General features: G+C 46.3%; 1 protein-coding gene across 2 annotated transcripts; it reads right to left on the bottom strand.

Annotated features, from left to right (window-relative positions):
- Nucleotides 1-1,283: 1,283 nt before the first annotated feature.
- Nucleotides 1,284-13,550, bottom strand: CUNH17orf64 (chromosome unknown C17orf64 homolog). Of its 2 annotated transcripts, XR_005878067.1 has the most exons (7): nt 13,404-13,550; nt 11,688-11,789; nt 11,074-11,249; nt 10,356-10,455; nt 5,763-5,958; nt 2,349-2,525; nt 1,284-1,482 (listed from the first exon to the last, which is right to left on the bottom strand). XR_005878067.1 is itself a non-coding variant. In XM_040748017.1 (6 exons), the coding sequence occupies exons 1-6, from the start codon at nt 13,452-13,454 to the stop codon at nt 2,434-2,436; spliced, it is 717 nt and encodes a 238-aa protein (XP_040603951.1). In that variant the 5' UTR covers nt 13,455-13,550; the 3' UTR covers nt 2,276-2,433. The 2 variants fall into 2 exon arrangements, 1 of the variants encoding a protein (XP_040603951.1); XM_040748017.1 differs by lacking the exon at nt 1,284-1,482 and having other exon boundaries at nt 2,276-2,525.
- Nucleotides 13,551-19,684: the final 6,134 nt, after the last annotated feature.

The following is a 19,684-nucleotide window of genomic DNA, read 5'->3' as shown; positions in this document are numbered from 1 at the left end:
CAGAGGTACTCACAACAGGTCCTGTAGGTGGCGATGCTACAACACAGTGACCAGCTCTCTGTTTTGCAGAGAGCCCCTCAGCATCACGCACTTTCTAGCTAGCTTGTCAGCACCTCTCTCCCAAATCCTGTTGTCAAAAGTCGTCAAAAGGCTAAACAAGGGCCCCTGCAGACCCTTCTTGGGCTTACGGGAAGCACTGGGTAAAAGGAAGAGAGGAGTTGCCAGGCGGTGGTGGTGCGTGCCTTTAATGCCAGCACTCAGGATGCAGAGGCAGGCGTTTATCTGTGAGTTCGAGGCCAATCTGGTCTACGGGACAGTCGGAGCTACACAGAGGGACCTAGTCTCATAAAACAAACAAAAAGGAAGGGAGGGAGGGAGGGAGGGAGGGAGGGAGGGAGGGAGGGAGGGAGGGAGGGAGGGAGGGAGGCAGACCTTCTGGGCCTTGGAGGCTGGAGAGAAAGAAGGCTATCAGCAGCTCAATGTGTTCCTGGCCCTCCCAGGGGAAGATGTGGGTGTTCTTAGCATGCACAGGAGTTGGCTCACAACCACTTTTATGACTCCAGCTCCAGAGGATCCCTCATGCTCCATACATTCACACAGACACAAGTGAATTTAAAAAGAAAATCACTAAGGTCAACTTCTCTATTAACTGGTTTCTGAGGCTTGAGACAATGTGCCTGCTTTCCTTCTCCAGCTTCCAGCTTCCAGCTTCCTCCGTTACTTCTTTGCCTCTCACAGGTGTGGCTCAAACCCATCAGTTGACTGCTGAGGATATGTGTGGTTCAGAGGTAAAAGGTTGTCTAGAATATACAAAGTCCTTTTTGATCTTCAGCGCTGGAAAATTAAAAAGGACTGACAAGATGGCTCAGCAGAAGAGGTGTTAGCTATCAAGCCTGACATCCTGGGCTCCGTCCTGGGTCCATATGGCAGGAGAATGGACTCCCAGTGTCCTCTAACCTCCTCAAGCAAGCTGTGGCAGGGTCGTGAGTATACACACACACACACACACACACACACACACACACACACACACACACACACCATTGATCAGTAGCAAAGTTTTTGTTTTTGGTTTTGGTTTTTCAAGACAGGGTTTCTCTATTGTTTTGGAGGCTGTCCTGAAACTCGATTTGTAGACCAGGCTGGCCTCGAACTCTCAGAGATCTTCCTGCCTCTGCGTCTTGAGTGCTAGGATTAAAGGCGTGCGCCACCACTGCCCTACTGCAAATTATTTTTAACCTTACATAAAGTCATAAGTTCATCATTCTTGCTGCATACCTGTGTTGCTTCTGCAGGCTTTGGGGATGTCAAATACTAAAGGTCCCAAGAGTTGCACGGGTGGTGTAGATGTGAGACGCCCGTTGTACAAGGTACTAGGCATGGGAGGAGACTGCTGGGCTAGGAAACACACCAGCGAGTTGAGGCAATCGCCCCTCAGTTCCACCGGCTGTTATATAGGAATACATATCCAAATGGAGACAGCTGTATGAGAAGCCAGAAATTTGATGTTGCATTTAATGGGAAACAATGCAGTTGTAATATTGGTAACTAGGTTTTTCTTTCTTTCTTTTTTTTCTTTCTTTCTTTCTTTTTTGGTTTTTTGAGACAGGGTTTCTCTGTGGCTTTGGAGGCTGTCCTGGGACTAGTTCTTGTAAGTCAGGCTGGTCTCAAGCTCACAGAGATCCACCTGCCTTTGCCTCCTGAGTGCTAGGATTAAAGGCATGCGCCACCAATGCCCCGCTGGCAACTAGTACTTTTGCAATGATGTTAAAAAGTGGAACTCATCATTAGGAATTAAATGCATTAGTAGCTGCCAATTTTTGACCACTGGCCCAAATCACCATTCTGTTAAGACAATGTTTCTTCTTTGGGATTCTGTTTCTCGTCTCCCTCCCCTTCATATACTTGGCTCACGGTCACCTGGAAATCTTCCCAATACCCAAGTGACCCCAGTTCATTCCATTGCATCTCTCCTTCCTTCCATCACCTGGCCCAAGCTACCCATGAGCTGAAGTCTCACTGAGTAGCCCAGTTCAATCAGGTATCCTATCCTGTGCTTCCCTGTGACTAGCATTCATAAGCCTCTTTGTTCTTTCTCCCCACTGAACCCAGATATCCCTCCACACGGGTGGCCACAACTATTTATCTGTGCGCAGGCAGGCTATCTGCCACTTAGGAAGTGGCTCTTACTGTGTAGCTTTGACTGGCCTTAAACACACAGAGACCCAAATAAAAGATGAATAAAGTTCACCAAGTGAAGTAGAATTGTCTTAAGGATTATTATTCCCCAACCCATTTATTCATAATTAAAAACTGAGTATCCCTTTGATAAAGTAAATTTTCCCTACCCTATTCAATCCCCTCTCCCCCTAGAGAGTACATGCAAGTGCTCAGAGAACCAGGGAGAGCTGGCCTCCATGCCTGTGGGTCTTCTCATAGGTAGCAGTAGCTCTTGGGAGTTTCTGAGCTTTCTTTAATCTGCTTTTTCTTCAGTTTTGGTTTTGGAGGAAGTTTCCTTAAGGAATCTGAAAGAACAGAAGTCGGAGAGGGTTTCAATGATACAACAACCAGTAAGAAACCTCAGGAACAGATGCAGAGGTGTAAAGAATAGAGGAATAAGAAGATTTTGTCTCCTTGCCAACTGTGTCCCTTTCTCTTCCTTTTCACTGAAACCTGTGAGGTAGAGAGATGACATCATCACCACCGCCATCCCCTTTACAGGTGAGGATGCTTGTCCAAGCGTAGAGCAAGGATGTGGCGTGTCCAAACCTTTATGGCTAGCTAGAGCACAGTCAGGAGCAAACCTCAAGCCTTCTTGACTTCTCCCTGCTCCCCTCTCACTTCTCACCACTAATAACAAGCCATGGAAAAGCCATATAAAACATTGGTTATGGCACACAGCTGTGATTCCATCATGGGGAAGTAGAAACTGGAAGATTCCTGCATCTCAGTTAGCTAGTCTAGCCAATCAGAGAGTTCCAGATTCAGTGAGAGACCCTTACCTCAATAAACAAGGTTGGAGAAGTGACTGAGGAGCTTCATCTATTCCCTACACATGTGACACAGGCTCCCCCTCCCAAACACCAAGCAAGTTAAGATCAAAATCTCATATACAGCCAGGCAGTGGTGGTGGTGCACGCCTTTAATCCCAACACTCAGGAGGCAGGGACAGAAGGATCTCTGGAAGTTTGAGGCCAGACTGGTCTACAGAGTGAGTTCCAGGACAGCCAAGGCTACACAGAGGACCCCTGTCTCAAGCTCACTCCAAAATCACATATACAGCACAGTCTCATATGTGTGGATGGTGACAATGTAAAGTCTGTATCTACCTATTTTAAGTTTTCCATAATACTTTCAATTTTTATAATAATAAAAAGAAAGTAGGCTGGTGAGGTAGCTTGCATAAAGTCATGGGCTTGATCCCCAGCACCACATAAATCAGGTGGCCTGTCAAATCTTAACACTTGCAAGGTTGGGGCAGTGGGCTGAGTTCAAGGTCATCCTTAACTACACAGTGAGTTTGAGACCAGCCTGGACTATATGAGACCATGTCTCAAAATAAAGAAAAAAGGTTTTGTCTTGTTTGGTTGTCCTGGAATTCACTTTGTAGACCAGGCTGGCCTCAAACTCAAAGACATCCACCTGCTTCTGCCTCCCCAGTGCTGGGGTTAAAGGTGTCACTGCCTGGGTTTGTTTTAAATTCTTAAAATTACTATTTATGGGGAAGACACATGGCCAAAGTACATGCGTGTAGAGGTCATAGAATAATTTTCAGCAATTGGTTCTCTTTTCCTACTCTGTGGATCCCAGAAATAAAACTCAGCTCATTAGACGTAGTCACAAGTGTCTTTATTCACTGCGTCATTTTGTCTGCCCATATTTGTTTTCTAACACGATAACCCAGACTGGTCTGGAAACTATGTAGTGCAGGCTGATCTCAGTTTCATGGCAAGTCTCCTGTCTCAGTCTCCCATGTGCTGGGATTACAGGCACAAGCCACCATGTGTGACAATACTTATCTGAATCCTTTCTTGGAGGTGCTGGGGATGTAGCTCAGGGATATAGTACATGACAGCCTTGGTTTGATCTCTTACCACTCAATCCACCATCCAGAGCTTTTCCCAGGGTATATCCTGCCTATACCTCTCTACTCTACACTCTCCATCTGTCTCACTTCTGCTGGCCCTGGCCTGTCTCTCTGTCTCCACACACTTCTCACTCTCCTTTGTCTTCTCTCCACTGCTCTCCTGGTTTCTTCTTTAAAGCTTGTCCAAAGCCACCTCCTGCACAAAGCGCTTCCTGGCTACCATTCTCTTTGCTCCATGAAGAGCTCATCTCTAAAGGGAGACACTTACTCCTGCCTACCTCATCAGGACGCTGCAGGGACAACAGGAAAACACAAGGCACCTGGCCCAGATACAAGCTGGCAAGAACACAGAACTCACTCTCCTCATGCAATGCTTCCCTAGAAGCACCTTAGTTATGGCCTGGCCTTTACTCTTTGAAGTCCCAGTGTGTGCTTTATTTCCTCAGTTTAAACTGTAGGCACCAAGACTACACGTGGGCCCTCAGACACAGATCTGGGCCTCACTAGGTGTTTGATTCAGGCTTACTGCCTCTGAGCTGTTTTCACAGCTGCTCTTGTGCCCAGTGGGATTATGGAAGAGATGCCCGAGGCCGCCTTTCATGAGCTCCAACAGCCACGCCCTCAGAAGAGCCATAGAGTCCATGTTAGGGCTACACTGAGTTCTCCAGACTACCATGCTAGCCTTTATCTCCCTCAACCGGAACAAAGCAAGAACAGCTAACTGGGGCACAGAAGCCAGTTCTAGAAGTATAGAGGTGGATGTGTGCCAGGATGTATGCCAAGTCTCTCTGGCCTGGTTGTACAGCAGGGACCCTCACAGGTTCCCACCTTTCACTGGCCTCTTCTTTTGTTTAAAAGGCGACATCTCCTAAGACCACAGCCCCGTGCAGATAACCAACCATTTTGGTCACCACAGAAGTCAAAGTGGCTGAGAAGGCCATTCCCTTGCCATCTAGCTCACTGTAAGCATGAGTTCCTTCCATTTTACCTTTATTCCACGACATCAGAGTGGGTACCCTGCTACTGCTATCCAACACCCCCGAGGATCCATACTCACAGCACTTAGAAACTCCATCCTGCTTCTAGTCATTTGAGAAAGGGCCTTTACACAGTTACCTAAAAAATACAGGGTTCGGGCTGGAGAGATGGCTCAGAGGTTAAGACTGCTTGCTCTTCCAGAGGTCCTGAATTCAATTCCCAGCAACCACATGGTGGCTCACAATTATCTATAATGAGACCCGGTGCCCTCTTCTGACATGCAGGCAAAACAGTGTGTACATAATAAATCTTTAAAAAAAATACAGGGTTCAAAATGTATGTACTTTGAGGCCTCTGCAGGGGAGGGGGGGCTTACATAAAACACTGAAGGAACTACAGTAAATGCCAACAGTTCTGGCCTCTGGGTATTGGATATTTTTTGTTTTTTCCCACATTTATGTGCATATTTTAAAGATTCTATAATGAATATATCTGGGGAGGAGCTAAAGATAGAGAAGAGACTGAAGAAGGGGAAGGAAATGACAGAAGGATCAGCACAGAAGGAAGAGATGATAGAAAGAAGAAGAAAGATGGCTTGTCAGCCTCAGATAGGATGCTCCAGCCTGATCCCCATAAACCCCCAACTTCTCGGCAGCCCCTCACCCAGGTACCTCCCCTCACACCCCGTGGGCATCACCTCCTCCGAAGCAGTATGTGGACCTTGGCTCCACCAGCATGCCAGCCTCCTGGCCAGGGGCCTGCATCTTGGACAACCTCTCCTTCATACCGCTGATATTTCCATGCAACCCCCAGGCGCTGCAGAGTCTGGGAAGACTGTCCTCCTGGTTGGCCAGCAAGTATCTCTCTGGTGTATCCAAGGGACAGAAGGCGACCTGAAATTCGGTCCATTGTTGAGGAGAGGCTGGAGAAGAGAGGGGCCTAAATCCTACAGTACCAGCCTTTCCCAACCCCAGCCCCAGCTACTGAGAAACTGTGGGATCTCACATTTGCTTAGCCAAAAGGATGGGGTGGGAGTCACAGAAAAACTGGGATTTATGGAGGGCTAGGCAGACAATTGTGTCTTCTAGGTAGGTTTATGCATGCTAAGAAGTCCAAGCACGGCGGGGCGCTGGTGGCGCACGCCTTTAATCCCAGCACTCGGGAGGCAGAGGCAGGTGGATCTCTGTGAGTTCAAGGCCAGCTCTGGTCTACAGAGCGAGTTCCAGAACAGCCTCCAAAACAATACAGAGAAACCCTGTCTCGGAAAACAAAAAAAAGAAGTCCAAGCACAACCCTGCTGTGTCAGCCTACAGAAGGCTATGACCATGCATGTATCCTTGCACCCAGATGTTTCACGTCATTCGTTTACAGCAGTGCTGAGGATGGACACCAGGGCTTCATGCGTGCAGAGCAGCTACTCTGCTATCCCCACGCTGCAGTCAGGCTACCTTTTATTGTAAGGTTAAGCCTTCCAATTTTTTCTTTGAGAGTAATGGTGTCTTGTTTGCTTGTTTGTAATGAAACAGTTGTGCTTGTTTTCTTTTTTACATCATAACTTTAAAAAAATTAAATTGAGAGTCTGAAGATATATTTTGAAGTTATCCTGGCCAGTGAAACCCAGAAATCCATGAGTCACCATAACATCAACATCTTATAAGTAGAAAAGGAACTACTAGTGCCAGACACCAAGTGAAAAACAAATAGTATCAGCTGACAGCTGACTGTATCCTAAGGTGGGAGGATCATTCAACCCTGGAGTCAGAGTGTGCTGGGCAACATAGCAGGACACCACCTCACTGTCTTCTCTGAAAAAAAAGATGGGGCTATGTAGATAAATCTGCAGTAGAGCACTTGCCTACTTGTGTGAGGCCCTGAATTCAACCCCAGCATTGCAAAACAAAAATAAATAGAAGGAAAAGTAAAAGAATTAACAAAACAATGCAAGCATTCATGTTGGAGAACTGCAGCAGAGAAGCAGTGAGGGGAGTGTTGGCGGAGCAGGCCAGGGCTGGCTTCGTACAGGGAAACAGATTGCGTCCTGGCTGTCCTGGCTGTCCTGGCTGTCCTGGCTGTCCTGGCTGTCTTCCCCATTGTGTGCTCTGGCACAGCTATCTCACTCCCTGCTTTTGGATGTTTCATTTACAAATGGTGAGTAATAGCTCTAATTGCTACTTAGAGTGACTTGTGAAGATCACAGGAAGGAACAGAAAGTGCTTGACACTGCTGCTATTTAGGATTAGTCTTTTGAACCAGAGGCTCTCAAAGTATGCTCTGAAGCCTTGAGAGACTCCTCAGAAGGCTAGAGCTGTTCAACAAGCAAGTGACAGGCCAGTGGGTTCTAGTGAAACACAATGTGGACAGTTCCTGATACATCTCTGAGAAGGGGAAACTGTGTGAGGGCAGCCAGCAGTGGTGGTGCACACCTCTAACACCAGCACTTGGGAGGCAGAGGCAGGTGGATCTCAGTGTGTTTGAGGCAAGCCTGGTCTACAGATCGAGTTTCTAGGATAGCCAGGCCTACACAGAGAAACCCTGTCTCAGAAAAAAACAAAAACAAAACAAAACTTTAAGAGCAGTGGAAAGAGCAGTTTGCCAAGAGCTCTCAGAAGGAAGGAGAGGGCAGTGGGCAGTAAATGGATCACAGAAGACTGGGGTAGTGTACCTACTCTGAAAGACACTGCTAGGGTAGGGACATTTACCATACATTTACCAAAACCTGTGACATGAGCAAGATGTGGTGGTACATGCCTATCATCCCACCACTTGGGAGGGCGAGGCACCGGGACTGTAAATTTGGGGTCAACAAGGACTCAAAAGCAAGACTGGGTTTAAAAAAAGTCAGAGGAGTTCACAGGGCCCCACCCTCCTGAGAATCTATAGACTGTCAATGGATGCCCAGAGAGGAGGGACATTTTTTTCCATTGGTGTGTCACTGTTAAGTTGCCTATGTTCTGCAAATAACCCCTTACCCATGTTGCTATAATCAACTCTGAATTTATTGGGCCACATACCAAAAAAAAAAAAAAAAGATAAAAGGAGGAGGAGGAAGTTAGTTGGGAAAAGATCAGTAAGAGTGCGTGTGTGAGGTGAGGTAAGAGAAAGATGTGGAGAGTGAAAATGATCAAAACACATTTTATACACGTGTGAAATATGATCAAAACACATATACACGTATATATACACGTATGAAATATGATCAAAACACATTTTATACACGTGTGAAAAATTTAAAACTTATTTGTATAATTAATGTTAATTTTAAAAGTTTTAGAAGTTAAATAGAAACTATAAAACATATACAACACAAACCCTAAATCCTAATGTAAATTACAGGTCTTCTCTAGCAAGGGTCTATCAGGGTTGTCTTACTAAGTCTTGACAAATGTGCCTAAAGAAACTTTCTATGGCTGGGGAAGCAATGGAAATGTGGGTGGCAGGAACTGGACACAAACTTTCCACTGATTGTCCTTTAAAGTGGTTTAAGTCTATTCTTATTATTCTTATTACTTTTTTTTTGCGAGACAGGGTTTCTCTGTATTGTTTTGGAGGTTGTCGGTCCAGCCTGGCCTCGAACTCACAGAGATCCTCCTGCCTCTGCCTCCCGAGTGCTGGGATTAAAGGCGTGAGCCATCACTGCCAGGCTTTCTTATTACTTTTTTTTTTTTTTTTTTTTTTGGTTTTTGGAGACAGGGTTTCTCTGTAGCTTTGGAGGCTGTCCTGGAACTCACTTTGTAGACCAGGCTGGCCTCGAATGCACAGAGATCCGCCTGCCTCTGCCTCCCAAGTGCTGGGATTAAAGGTGTGAGCCACCAACGCCCGGCTCTTATTACTTTTTGAGACTAGGTCTATGTAGTCTTGGCCAGCCTGGACTTCACTATGTAGACTAGGGTGTCTTCAAACTCACAGATCACAGAGATCTACTGGCTTCTGCCTCCCAGTGCTAGGATTGAAGGTATGGGTCACTATAGCTGGATAAAAGTTTATTCATTATTTTAGCTGATCATAGTGGCACACTTCCTGTATCCCAGCACTCAGGAGGTTAAGGCAGCCAGACTGTAGATCTGATACTAGCCTAGGCTACATAGTGAGTTCAAGGGAGATCTTGTTTCAAAACAAACAAACAAAGCCTATGGGTTCTTTTTGTTTGTTTGTTTGGCTGGTTGATTTTTTGAGACTGCATTTCTTTGTGTAGCCCTGGCTGCCCTGGAATTTGCTTTATAGACCAGCAGGCCTCAAACTCTCAGAGATCCACCAGTCTCTGCTTCCTGAGTGTTGGGATTAAAGATGTGCATCACCACTGCCACTGCCATTACTACCTGGCTGCCTATTAAGTTTCCCAGGCTGAAGAGATGGCTCAGAGGTTAAGAACACTGGCTGTTCTTCTATAGACCCTGAGTTCAATTCCCAGCAACCACATGGTGGTTCACAACCATCTGTAATGAGATCTGCTGCCCTCTTCTGGCATGTAGGCATACATACAGACCGAACACTGCATACATAATACATAAATAAATCTTAACAAGAAAGTTTACCACTACACCACAATTAAGAAACTACTATTTGTTTCATTTTTGGTATGACAGCAAATAAAAATATCTGCTCTTTTCTAAACATATATTTGTATGAGGCCGTACTTCTGTGTGCTTCAACAAAGACAATATATCACCAGAGACTAACTACTGAATCACACCTGAAATTGCAGCTGCTTCCCTTGAGCCAGATACTAAAGAGAGCTGAAAACACTACTACTTTTCTGAAATTTCTGGAAAGCAAAGTTACTTTTTCATAGACTATTTGTGTATACTTCCTATTTTAATTTTAAAAAATTTAGTAAATACACATTAAAATTCTCTTACCTCTAATCTCTAACAGGGTAACTTTGAATAGCTATAACCACACAAGCATGTCTTTTGGAGTTCTCACTGATCTCAGGAAATAACCGTGTCCTGAGATTAGGGTAGCTTGACAACCACCCTGAGAGGACAGAAGTAGGCTAAGTTTTGTGTTCAGGCCCTGGTTGGCCTCAACTGTCCTCACCCACGCTCAGGATGTCCCTGTCCCTGCCAAATCCACAGTGTGAGTATGGAAGAGGAATAAATGTCATGACTTGGTGGCCCTAGTCATGTCCTCAGGGCGTAGTATGGGGGAGGTGTGAGTGTGGCGCTTCCTCAGCAGAGAGCTCTGGAAGGGACAAGAGGGGCAGGTATCAGAGGGCCTCTCTGCCTGAAGTCCTCCCCTCAGCATCCACCAAACTCCTGCTGGGCCTCAGGAGCTTTCTGGAAAGCCTCACCAGGAACTTGACTGTCTGATTGGTTTTGGTGTACTTATAGAGACGGCGAAGCTGCTTTGACTCCAGGTCTGAGAAGAGGGAGACAAACCGCCAGAGCATCCTGCAGAGACAAAACCGAGGCCAGACTGAGAGGTTGAACCCTTCTCCCTCTGCTCTGCCTGTGACCAGATCTACCCAGAAGAAATGGACTGCCAGTTGCTTTCTCAGTTTCAGGTTGAGGGGATGGAGGTGGAGAGAAATGTCATATGCTGCACACAGCAGCCATTCACCTCCAGGCTCTTCTCAGGAGGGCCTTAAAAACCTGTGTGTGAGTGTGCACACATATGTGTGTGTGAGTGTGTGTGTGAATGTGAGAATGTGTGTGTGTGTGTGTGTGTGTGTGTGTGTGTGTGCATGCGCGACAGTGCATGCATGGAGGTCTGGGGACAACAAATAGGAGTGGATGTCTCCTTGCACCTCGTGGATCCAGGGGGACAGAACTCAGGTCCTCAGGCTTACTAACAAATGTCTCACTTACTGAGGCATCTGGAAGCTCCTGTCAAAGACTTGTGTCTACTGTGTGTACAGCTAAGGAACAATCAGGGCTGCCCTGGTGGCTAGAGGTCCCTGCTGTTTAAACATCTGCTGTTTCCCAGGATCTTAGCCCTCTCCATGACCAGAGGATCCTGACAATAGCATAATCTTGACTGGGGTGGGATAAGGCAAGGAGGCAGCCTACTTCTTCCAGTGCTTGATCTCCCAGGCCCGGCAGTAATGCTGCAGGAAGGTGTTGATGTGGTCCCCCAGGGCCTCAAGGCTCTGCTTTGTGTACTTGATCCGCCTCTTCTGGGAAAGGCCCTTGGGCAAGTTCAGCTTCCGCAGGAACTTCTTCTGAGGCCTCAGGTATTCTTTACACTGAGGAGTCACAAGGAAGGTGAGGGCTGAGAGGCAGGAAGAAGGGCAGGTGGGCAGTCCCAAGTGTCTGGCAAATTGTCCTGACTGCAGTCCTTCCTTCGGGGCTCAGAAAGGGCTGTGTGGTGAGAAGGCTCCAGTGAATTTCCCACCCACTTCCATCCTGAGTGTGACAGATTAGGTGTTGGAATTGGATCTGACAACTCCTGAGTCCTCCCAGGCTAGAAGGGACACCTCCTGAGTCCTCCCAGGCTAGTAGGGACACCTCCTGAGTCCTCCCAGGCTAGTAGGGACACCTCCTGAGTCCCCCCAGGCTAGTAGGGACACCTCCTGAGTCCTCCCAGGCTAGAAGGGACACCTCCTGAATCCTCCCAGGCTAGTAGGGACACCTCCTGAGTCCTCCCAGGCTAGTAGGGACAGGGTTCCAGGAGAGCCCCTTACAATTTTGAAGGTGTCCTGGCTCAGGCCCTTGGCATGGCGGACCAGAGCATCTCCGGTGGGGATTGTTCTGGAGCTCTTCTCTAAGCAGGGAACACTCCCCACCTGGAAGGAGGTGGCAGTCAGTGAGGGGCTTGGGCCTGAGGACCAGTGCTGGGCAGATTTTGGCAAATACTTTGACAGCCAAACCCTGCTCCATTCTCCATTCAGAGAGTAAGCCTGGTCAAAAGCAAGCCACCTCTGAAAACCTCTGCTTAGAAAACCTAGAATAGTTCATCGAATTTTCCCCCCAATAATTCTTGGCTATACTAGAAAACTTTACAAAACTCCTGATAAGAGCCGGGCGTTGGTGGCTCACGCCTTTAATCCCAGCACTTGGGAGGCAGAGGCAGGTGGATCTCTGTGAGTTCGAGGCCAGCCTGGTCTACAGAGTGAATTCTAGAACAGCCTCCAAAACAATACAGAGAAACCCTGTCTCGAAAAACAAAAAAAAAAAACAAAAAAAACTCCTGATAAACATTAGCTCACTTTCTTTTTCCTCAAGCTCTTTGAGGTTAGCTGCCATTAGCTCTGATTATAATAATAGTGAGGCATTGAAAGAATTCTTTGACTCCTTAAGGGCATGGACAGCAACTGCTTTTCCTTTTATTTGGCCCTCATTGCAGTCCCAGGCCCGTATCTACCCCTCTGAATTTTAGCATTACAGCATGCATCTGGAGGGCACCACTAAATAAGGTGGTGATTATCAGGGGTCTTGTGCACAAAAGTGGAGCAAAGGGAACTGAAAAGAAAATTCGAGCCAGGCGTTGGTGGCGCACACCTTTAATCCCAGCACTCGGGAGGCAGAGGCAGGCAGATCTCTGTGAGTTCAAGGCCAGCCTGGTCTACAAAGCGAGTTCCAGGACAGTCTCCAAAAACAATACAGAGAAACCCTGTCTCTAAAAACCAAAAAAGAAAGAAAGAAAGAAAGAAAATTCGTGGTGACAAGTAGCTGTAAAATGTTACTAAAACTTTGCACAGAATAGACCGCTCCTCATTTTGTTGTTGTTGTATTTTGAGACAGTTTCTCTATGTAGCCCTGGCTGTCCTGGAACTCACTCTGCAGACCAGGCTGGCCTTAGAGATCCTCCTGCCTCTGCCTCCTGAATGCTGGGATTAAAGGCGGGCGCCACCACTGCCAGTGTACCCTCCCGTTTTCACAGTCTCTCAGGACAATTAGATTACTTGCTGTCTGTGTTCAGAGAGGAAGAGCCACACTCAGAGCACTCTGAAGGGAAGCTCTGGGAAAGGTAAAGGGCAGGTTCCTCCCAACTGAAGAGAGTGGGGACTCTGGCTAACTCCATAAGCACAGCCATATAACTGCACACAGACCATAACACATATGTACGCTCACGTAGGCACGGGTGAGCCTTCCTAACTAACAGTAAAATGGCACTTCCCATCATCTTGCCAGAGACACATCTTTGATAAGTGTTTACCACTTATCCCTCGCTCTGTGGTTCTGGGGAATTGAACCCAGGACTAGGGCAAGCTCTCTACTACTAAGCTACACCATAGCCCAACTGTTCAAAAGAATTATGCTCTGTTATTCTTTGGGGGCTCTTGCTGATTCACATACACCACCATTTTTTTTTTCTTATCATCTTCCCTGAATTTTATGTTCATGGTTTTCCAAAACCAGCCCCTCTCCTGGCTCCCTCCCACGGAGTCTCACTTCACCTTCTGGAATGGCTCGTCTGTTTCACTCCCTTGCCTCTCTGAGGCTTCCATCTCAACAGCTTGGCTAGCAGGCTCCAGGACAGCACTCCTTAGGTACCCCGAGGGCTTCTAACCCACTGCTTCTGTGACCTGAGTTCCCCAAGTAGTGGGACAGGTCGGCTCCAGAACTCGGAGCAAAACCATGGCAACTGCCAACACAGAGCTCAGGTCTCTTTCTATCCTGTCCACTCATGCCTCAGGATGGCCACCAACCATCTCCCCCAACCAGGAACTCAACTCAGTAAGTGAGTAAGTGAGCCGGGTGTGCTGGGTGCCCAGCCCCACCCCACCCCCAACACCCTTTTTTTTTTTTTTTTTTTTGTCGGCTCACAGCTGTCCGGATGGTGCACCTCCAGCCAGACGCTATTGATTTTAAACCCTGGTAAGGTTTTCGAAGTAATTTTCCTGGATGGATACCACTCCTGCCTCTGTAGTTACACCAGGGGCTTCTTGAGAGAATGTGTTGGTGGAGGTGAGGTGGGTTGGGGGTTGTAACAGTCTTTTCCAGAACTAATGACTAAAGGGTGTGCCTAAAGAAAATGGAATATAATAAATCTCTATTGAAATACATTGCTAGTCCCTATAGCCACCACGTTAACAAACTGGTGTGCCGAGGGATAACTGGGTAGCTTCAAGGGTATTTACAAAGTACAGCCAACGTGTATTTCATTAATCCTCACCAAAACCTATCGGGGGATAGGTGCTAAGTACTGACCAACAGTGTTTCATAAAGAGCCCGGGTAGACAGGTCCTATCTCTTGCCTTAGGTCAGTGGTCATTGAAACAGGTGCAAGGCTTTTTTGTCGGATTCTCTTTTCCCTTCCGCATGCCCGCGGGCTTCTGGGAGCAAACACTGTCAACAGCGTCTGCAGCTGCAAGATGGGCCTGGCTGGTAGGCGATCAGAAGCTCCAGCCTCAGTCCGGACTCTTCGCGTCCCTACCAGGGCACCAGTGCCCCCTCGCGTTCTTCAGCAACTAGCACAGCTAGTTACCTGGTGCAAAGACCGTTGCTGCTGGATTCATTCTATCGCCAGGACCTTTTGGATGTCTTCAGGGGCTGGAGAGCCATTTTCCCCCACCCGGTTTGATCATGTTCTCCCTCGTTGTTGGTGGCCACTGGGTCTGGCCACTGTCCGCCAATAGAGTCTTCTCTCTGTCCATCTAGTCCCACAGGACAGGACACGGTGGCTCTTGACAGCTTCAAGGCTTGGAAGCTAGGAGACCCTGGGATTTTGGTGAGTTCCTTTTCTGTCCAGAAACTCTTAACTATTCTCTATTCCTATTCCCTGTACCATTACGTTTAGGAAATTGTGGGGAGGGGACGGAGACAATCACAGTTCCTACTTCTTTGCCCTCACTTTGGGAGATCTGTTCCCTAAGGATTATTTTGTAGCTAAGGACAATTATGTTGGTTAGGGGAAGGCAAAAGAATGCCTTCTAGACACTCTATGGGGAGTAGAAATTGTCAAACCATGAGTTTGAGGATATAAAACAAGCATTACCTTTGTCCATTCTAGGGATAGTCCTAAGGAGAAAAAGATTTGACAACAGTGACATTCTGGAAACCATTCTGGAAATGTCATCAATAGGATAACTAAAATGTTATGACACATATCTGTCACATATGTTCAAGTGTTATTCTATAGCTATACCTACTGAGAAGTGAGATGGGGGTGGAATAAGCATGTGTGGCAGGCACAATTCCAGTTTTGGATATACACTGGAAAGGGTATTGGAGTGTACACTTCAAAATATCAAAGAGGATTTTTTTCCACCCTGCTTAGTTTTTGTACTTGTAAGCTGGGCAGGGCAGGGATCTCAAAAGGCTGAAGCAGTAGGACTGTTGTAAGTTTAAGGCAAGTCTGGGATACACAGCAAAATCTGTCTCAAAAGCCAAAATATAAAAAGTAGAATATATTGAAGCTGGGCGTTGGTGGCACACACCTTTAATCCCAGCACTCTGGAGGCAGAGGCAGGGGAATTTCTGATTTTGAGGCCAGCCTGGTCTACAGAGCAAGTTTCAGGATAGCTAGGGCTGTTACACAGAGAAATTCTGTCTTGGAGGAAACCTAAATAGCATTATTAAAAATTGGAAGCATAACAGACAGCTCAGGGAGCATCTCAGTGGGTAAAGTGCTTGCTAATGCAGAACGTCCTGGGTGTCATGCTCAGCACCACAGAAACCAAACACACAGGGCTGTAATCTCAGCACCAGGAGGAGGGAGGAGGAGGGCTATTACAAGTTCAAGTCCAGCTTGGCCTATGGTCTGTACAGACCGAGTGCTAGTCACCCAGCTACATACCGACATTCTGTCTAAAAACAGATAAATAAATAAAACAGGCATGCACATTACAATACAAAACTGACATGGATATGACCAACACTGAAGAACAGTAAAAACAAAGATTTGAATAAATATATACATGTTTACTACTCACAGTACACACACACACACACACACACACACACACACACACACACACACATCTATATTTCAAAAGAGAGAAACAAAAGGCTGTTTGTTCTCTTCAACACTTCCCTTTCACTTCAAAAGCCTCCAGCAAGTCCTAAGCTCTGGAGAGCTGCGCCTTTTACATAATGGCTCTATTATCAAACATGGGGAGGAGCCTGAAGAGACAACTGATAACAAAGAATGGCTCCCATACAACATTAACTAAAACCAAACACAAATCCCATTGCTTTTGGGAAACACACATCAAAATTTAATTGGCCAGCATAAAATCACTCTGTAGGGCAAGTCAACTCATTTAACAATGTTATTCCTCGCAGCACTCGTTCTAAAGCTACACACCATGGGATGGCGGGATGGCTCAGGGACAAGGGCCTCGCCTCCAAGTCTGATAGCTTGGACCCACAAGTGCAAGGAGAGAATCATCTCCCAAACTGTCTTCTGGCAACATGGTGGTGACACATTCCTTTAATCCCAGGGGCAGAAGCAGACAGATCTCTGAGTTTGAGGCCAGCCTGGTCTACAGAGTGAGTTCCAGGACAGCTAGGGCTACATAGAGAAATCCTTTCTTGAAAAACAAACAAAAACCTGTCCTCTGACTTACACACACACACACACACACACACACACACACACACACACACACACACAACACACCCGGCTTCCCCCAATTCAAAAAAATTTTTTAAAACAGCTACCATGTTTATTAGACATCTGTGAGGGGTCTGGGAGGTGAGGCCTGCTGCTTTGTCCACACTCCGTTTTATGCAGGTTGGCATTCTCCTTTACTGCACAGACTGGTCTCATACTGATCATGTGTCACTCCCTACCAAGGTCCACAAGACAGAGCTCCCAACTTCTTGTTATGTACCCTGAATTAAGTAGGCATGGGAAACAGTTCTTAGCATCTCCTTGAACTTTGCCTCACAGAAATGAAGATCTGTTTTTCTCCCCTGCTTTCTGAGTGGCACAGAAATACCCATCCCCGGGCTGGAGAAATGGCTCAGCGATTAAGAGCACTGACTGCTCTTCCAGAGGTCCTGAGTTCAATTCCCAGCAACCTCATGGTGGCTCACAACCACCTTGAATGAGATCTGGTGCCCTCTGCTGTCACGCAGGCAGAAGACTGTATACATAATAAATAAATAAAATATTAAAAAAAAAGGAATACCCATTCCCACCCCCAAAGAACTGTCCACTATCGCTTTCTTTGATGAGAAACGTAAGGGTATCCTTAGAATTGCTAAAGAGGAAATTTTAAGGTAAAATACTCAGTTATATAACTAAAATTATATTAAGACCCCTAGAAAAGGAAGGACATTCAAATTCTTAACATAGCCATAGTACTGTAGCAGCAAAAAGTGCTTACAGATCCCAGATGAGGGCCAAGGCACCCCTACTGCAAGGTCATCAGGGTCTGAATCATCACTTCAGATGATGCTTGAGGGAATCCATGAAGCTTTGACAGTGCAGCAAACTGTACGTGAAAAGTCATTAAAGACTTTGGGAAGCAGGCTCTAGCAGGTATAATGGAGGTGTGCGCACCTTTCCAGCAGTGGCTTTGGGGTTAAATAGGTCTTTAAGTCTAAGTCATGGAAGCCTTCAAATAGAGGCACTGAGAAATGTCACATACAGGACTAGTCTTGAGCAGACAGGTGCAGAAGACACCTGGAGATTAAAGTAAGTCCAGAGCTTTCATGACCACATACAGTGAAGTTCAAGTGCTATATAGGCTTCCCCTGAGGTGCGGACAGGGGATTAGCTCTACCTGGACCAATCCAAGACATCTGGGCCTGTCAAAACAGGCTGTAAGGCAAAGGCCTTACCGCTCTGACTGACAAGATGTAGATCCCTCTAAGAATACAGGCCGTAAATATCTCTTTATCTTCTGCTACTCTCCAAACAGTTCTCAAAATATATTCTGTAGTTATTTACCCTGCTCTTAACCAAATATTTGCTGTATTTCTACTTTAATGAAGTTTTTAGTTAATCTCACTGTGTTTGTCACAACGTTTTAATTTGGGCTTGTTGCTCCAAAAATATCTTGTCAGGGTATCAAAATAACACTGCAGAATGACAACCTCAGAACTTGAGAGCATATTTCTAAATAGTCTAATAATATGCAAGTGTCTGTGATGCTGTCAAATTGCTGGGCCAGAGGATTTCTACTCTGTGTTCACAGGAAGGTTTTCTTTCTTTTTTCCTTTTTTGGTTTTTCGAGACAGGGTTTCTCTGTGGCTTGGGAGGCTGTCCTGGAACTAGCTCTGTAGACCAGGCTGGCCTCAAACTCACAGAGATCCGCCTGCCTCTGCCTCCTGGGTGCTGGGATTAAAGGTGTGCGCCACCAACGCCCGGATGAAGGTTTTCTTTCTTGAGATGAGATTTAGAGAGATGAGTCTGAATTAATACAGTGAGCAAACATTCAAGCTGGGAAGTATGTTGGACAGAAAAAAATCATCTACAAGTTTTGCAACAATTTCTCCCAGGAACTCACTTTTGCCTCCTGTCTTCCAGAGTTCTGGATTTTGTCTACTTCCCATTAAGCCCAGATTGGTGGTTCTGAGAGCAATGCTAATATCAAATCTTCTAGATTGTGAAAAAAAAAACACCTGGCTTCAGACCTTTAGAATCCGAATTCCCAGAAATATCGTGATATTTTAACAAACACTACTTATCATCAGGCACATTTGGGAAAGACTGGTATGGCGAGCTTAATTCCTTAGTTATCCCTTGTATGGATCCAATTGAGCAAATTGCCGATTCTAGTATTTTTCTAGTCTTGGATCACTGGATCTGATTAGTAACTTTTCAGATTGTCTATTTTGTCTCTATGGTAGAAATGTTTACTGATGTTCTGCCAAGGCATCTCCTCCCAACTCTACATTCATTCATGCCACCTTTGTCGCTAGATATTCATTTAACATTTTTTTTTCGAGACAGGGTTTCTCTGTATTGTTTTGGAGCCTGTCCTGAAACTCACTTTGTAGACCAGGCTGGCCTCAAACTCACAGAGATCCACTTGCCTCTGTCTCCGGAGTGCTGGGAATAAAGGTGTGTGCCGGCCGGGCGTTGGTGGTGCACGCCTTTAATCCCAGCACTCGGGAGGCAGAGGCAGGCGGATCTCTGTGAGTTCGAGGCCAGCCTGGTCTACAAGAGCTAGCTCCAGGACAGCCTCCAAAGCCACAGAGAAACCCTGTCTCGAAAAACCAAAAAAATAAAAAATAAAAAAAATAAAGGTGTGTGCCACCAATGCCCTGCTGATTTAACATTTTTTTGTATTAAGTGTGCGTGCGTGTGTGTGTGTGTGTGTGTGTGTGTGTGTGTGTGTGTGAGAGAGAGAGAGAGAGAAAGAGAGAGAGGGGGGAGAGAGAGAGAGAGGTTATTAGCAATCACCTTTATTCAATGAGTCATTTTGCCAGCATCCTTTAAAAAAAAAGAGGGGTAATTGTGGTGGTTCATACCTTTAATTCTAGAACTCTGGGAGCCTACACATTTGGATTTCTCTGAGTTCAAAGTCATCGTGGTCTACATAACAAGTTTCCAGGCCAGCCAGTGCTACATAGTCTCAACTATGACCCTTACTATCAAACCTCTGATTCTTCTGCCTCTACCTTCCGAGTGCTAGGATTACAGGCATCCACGACCACATTCTGAACCCAGAGCTGTGTGCATGCTAGGCAAGGACTACCAATTAAGCTACTCCCCAGCTGAATATTGGATGTGGTGACAATATTTACATAACAGAATCCCCAAACACTTCTTTGTAGCAGG

The sequence above is a fragment of the Mesocricetus auratus genome, unplaced genomic scaffold (assembly GCF_017639785.1).
Source record: "Mesocricetus auratus isolate SY011 unplaced genomic scaffold, BCM_Maur_2.0 Super-Scaffold_100007, whole genome shotgun sequence".
Classification (NCBI taxonomy): domain Eukaryota; kingdom Metazoa; phylum Chordata; class Mammalia; order Rodentia; family Cricetidae; genus Mesocricetus; species Mesocricetus auratus.
The sequence above is the reverse complement of the archived record's forward strand: the minus strand, read 5'-3'. Positions and strand labels throughout refer to the sequence as shown.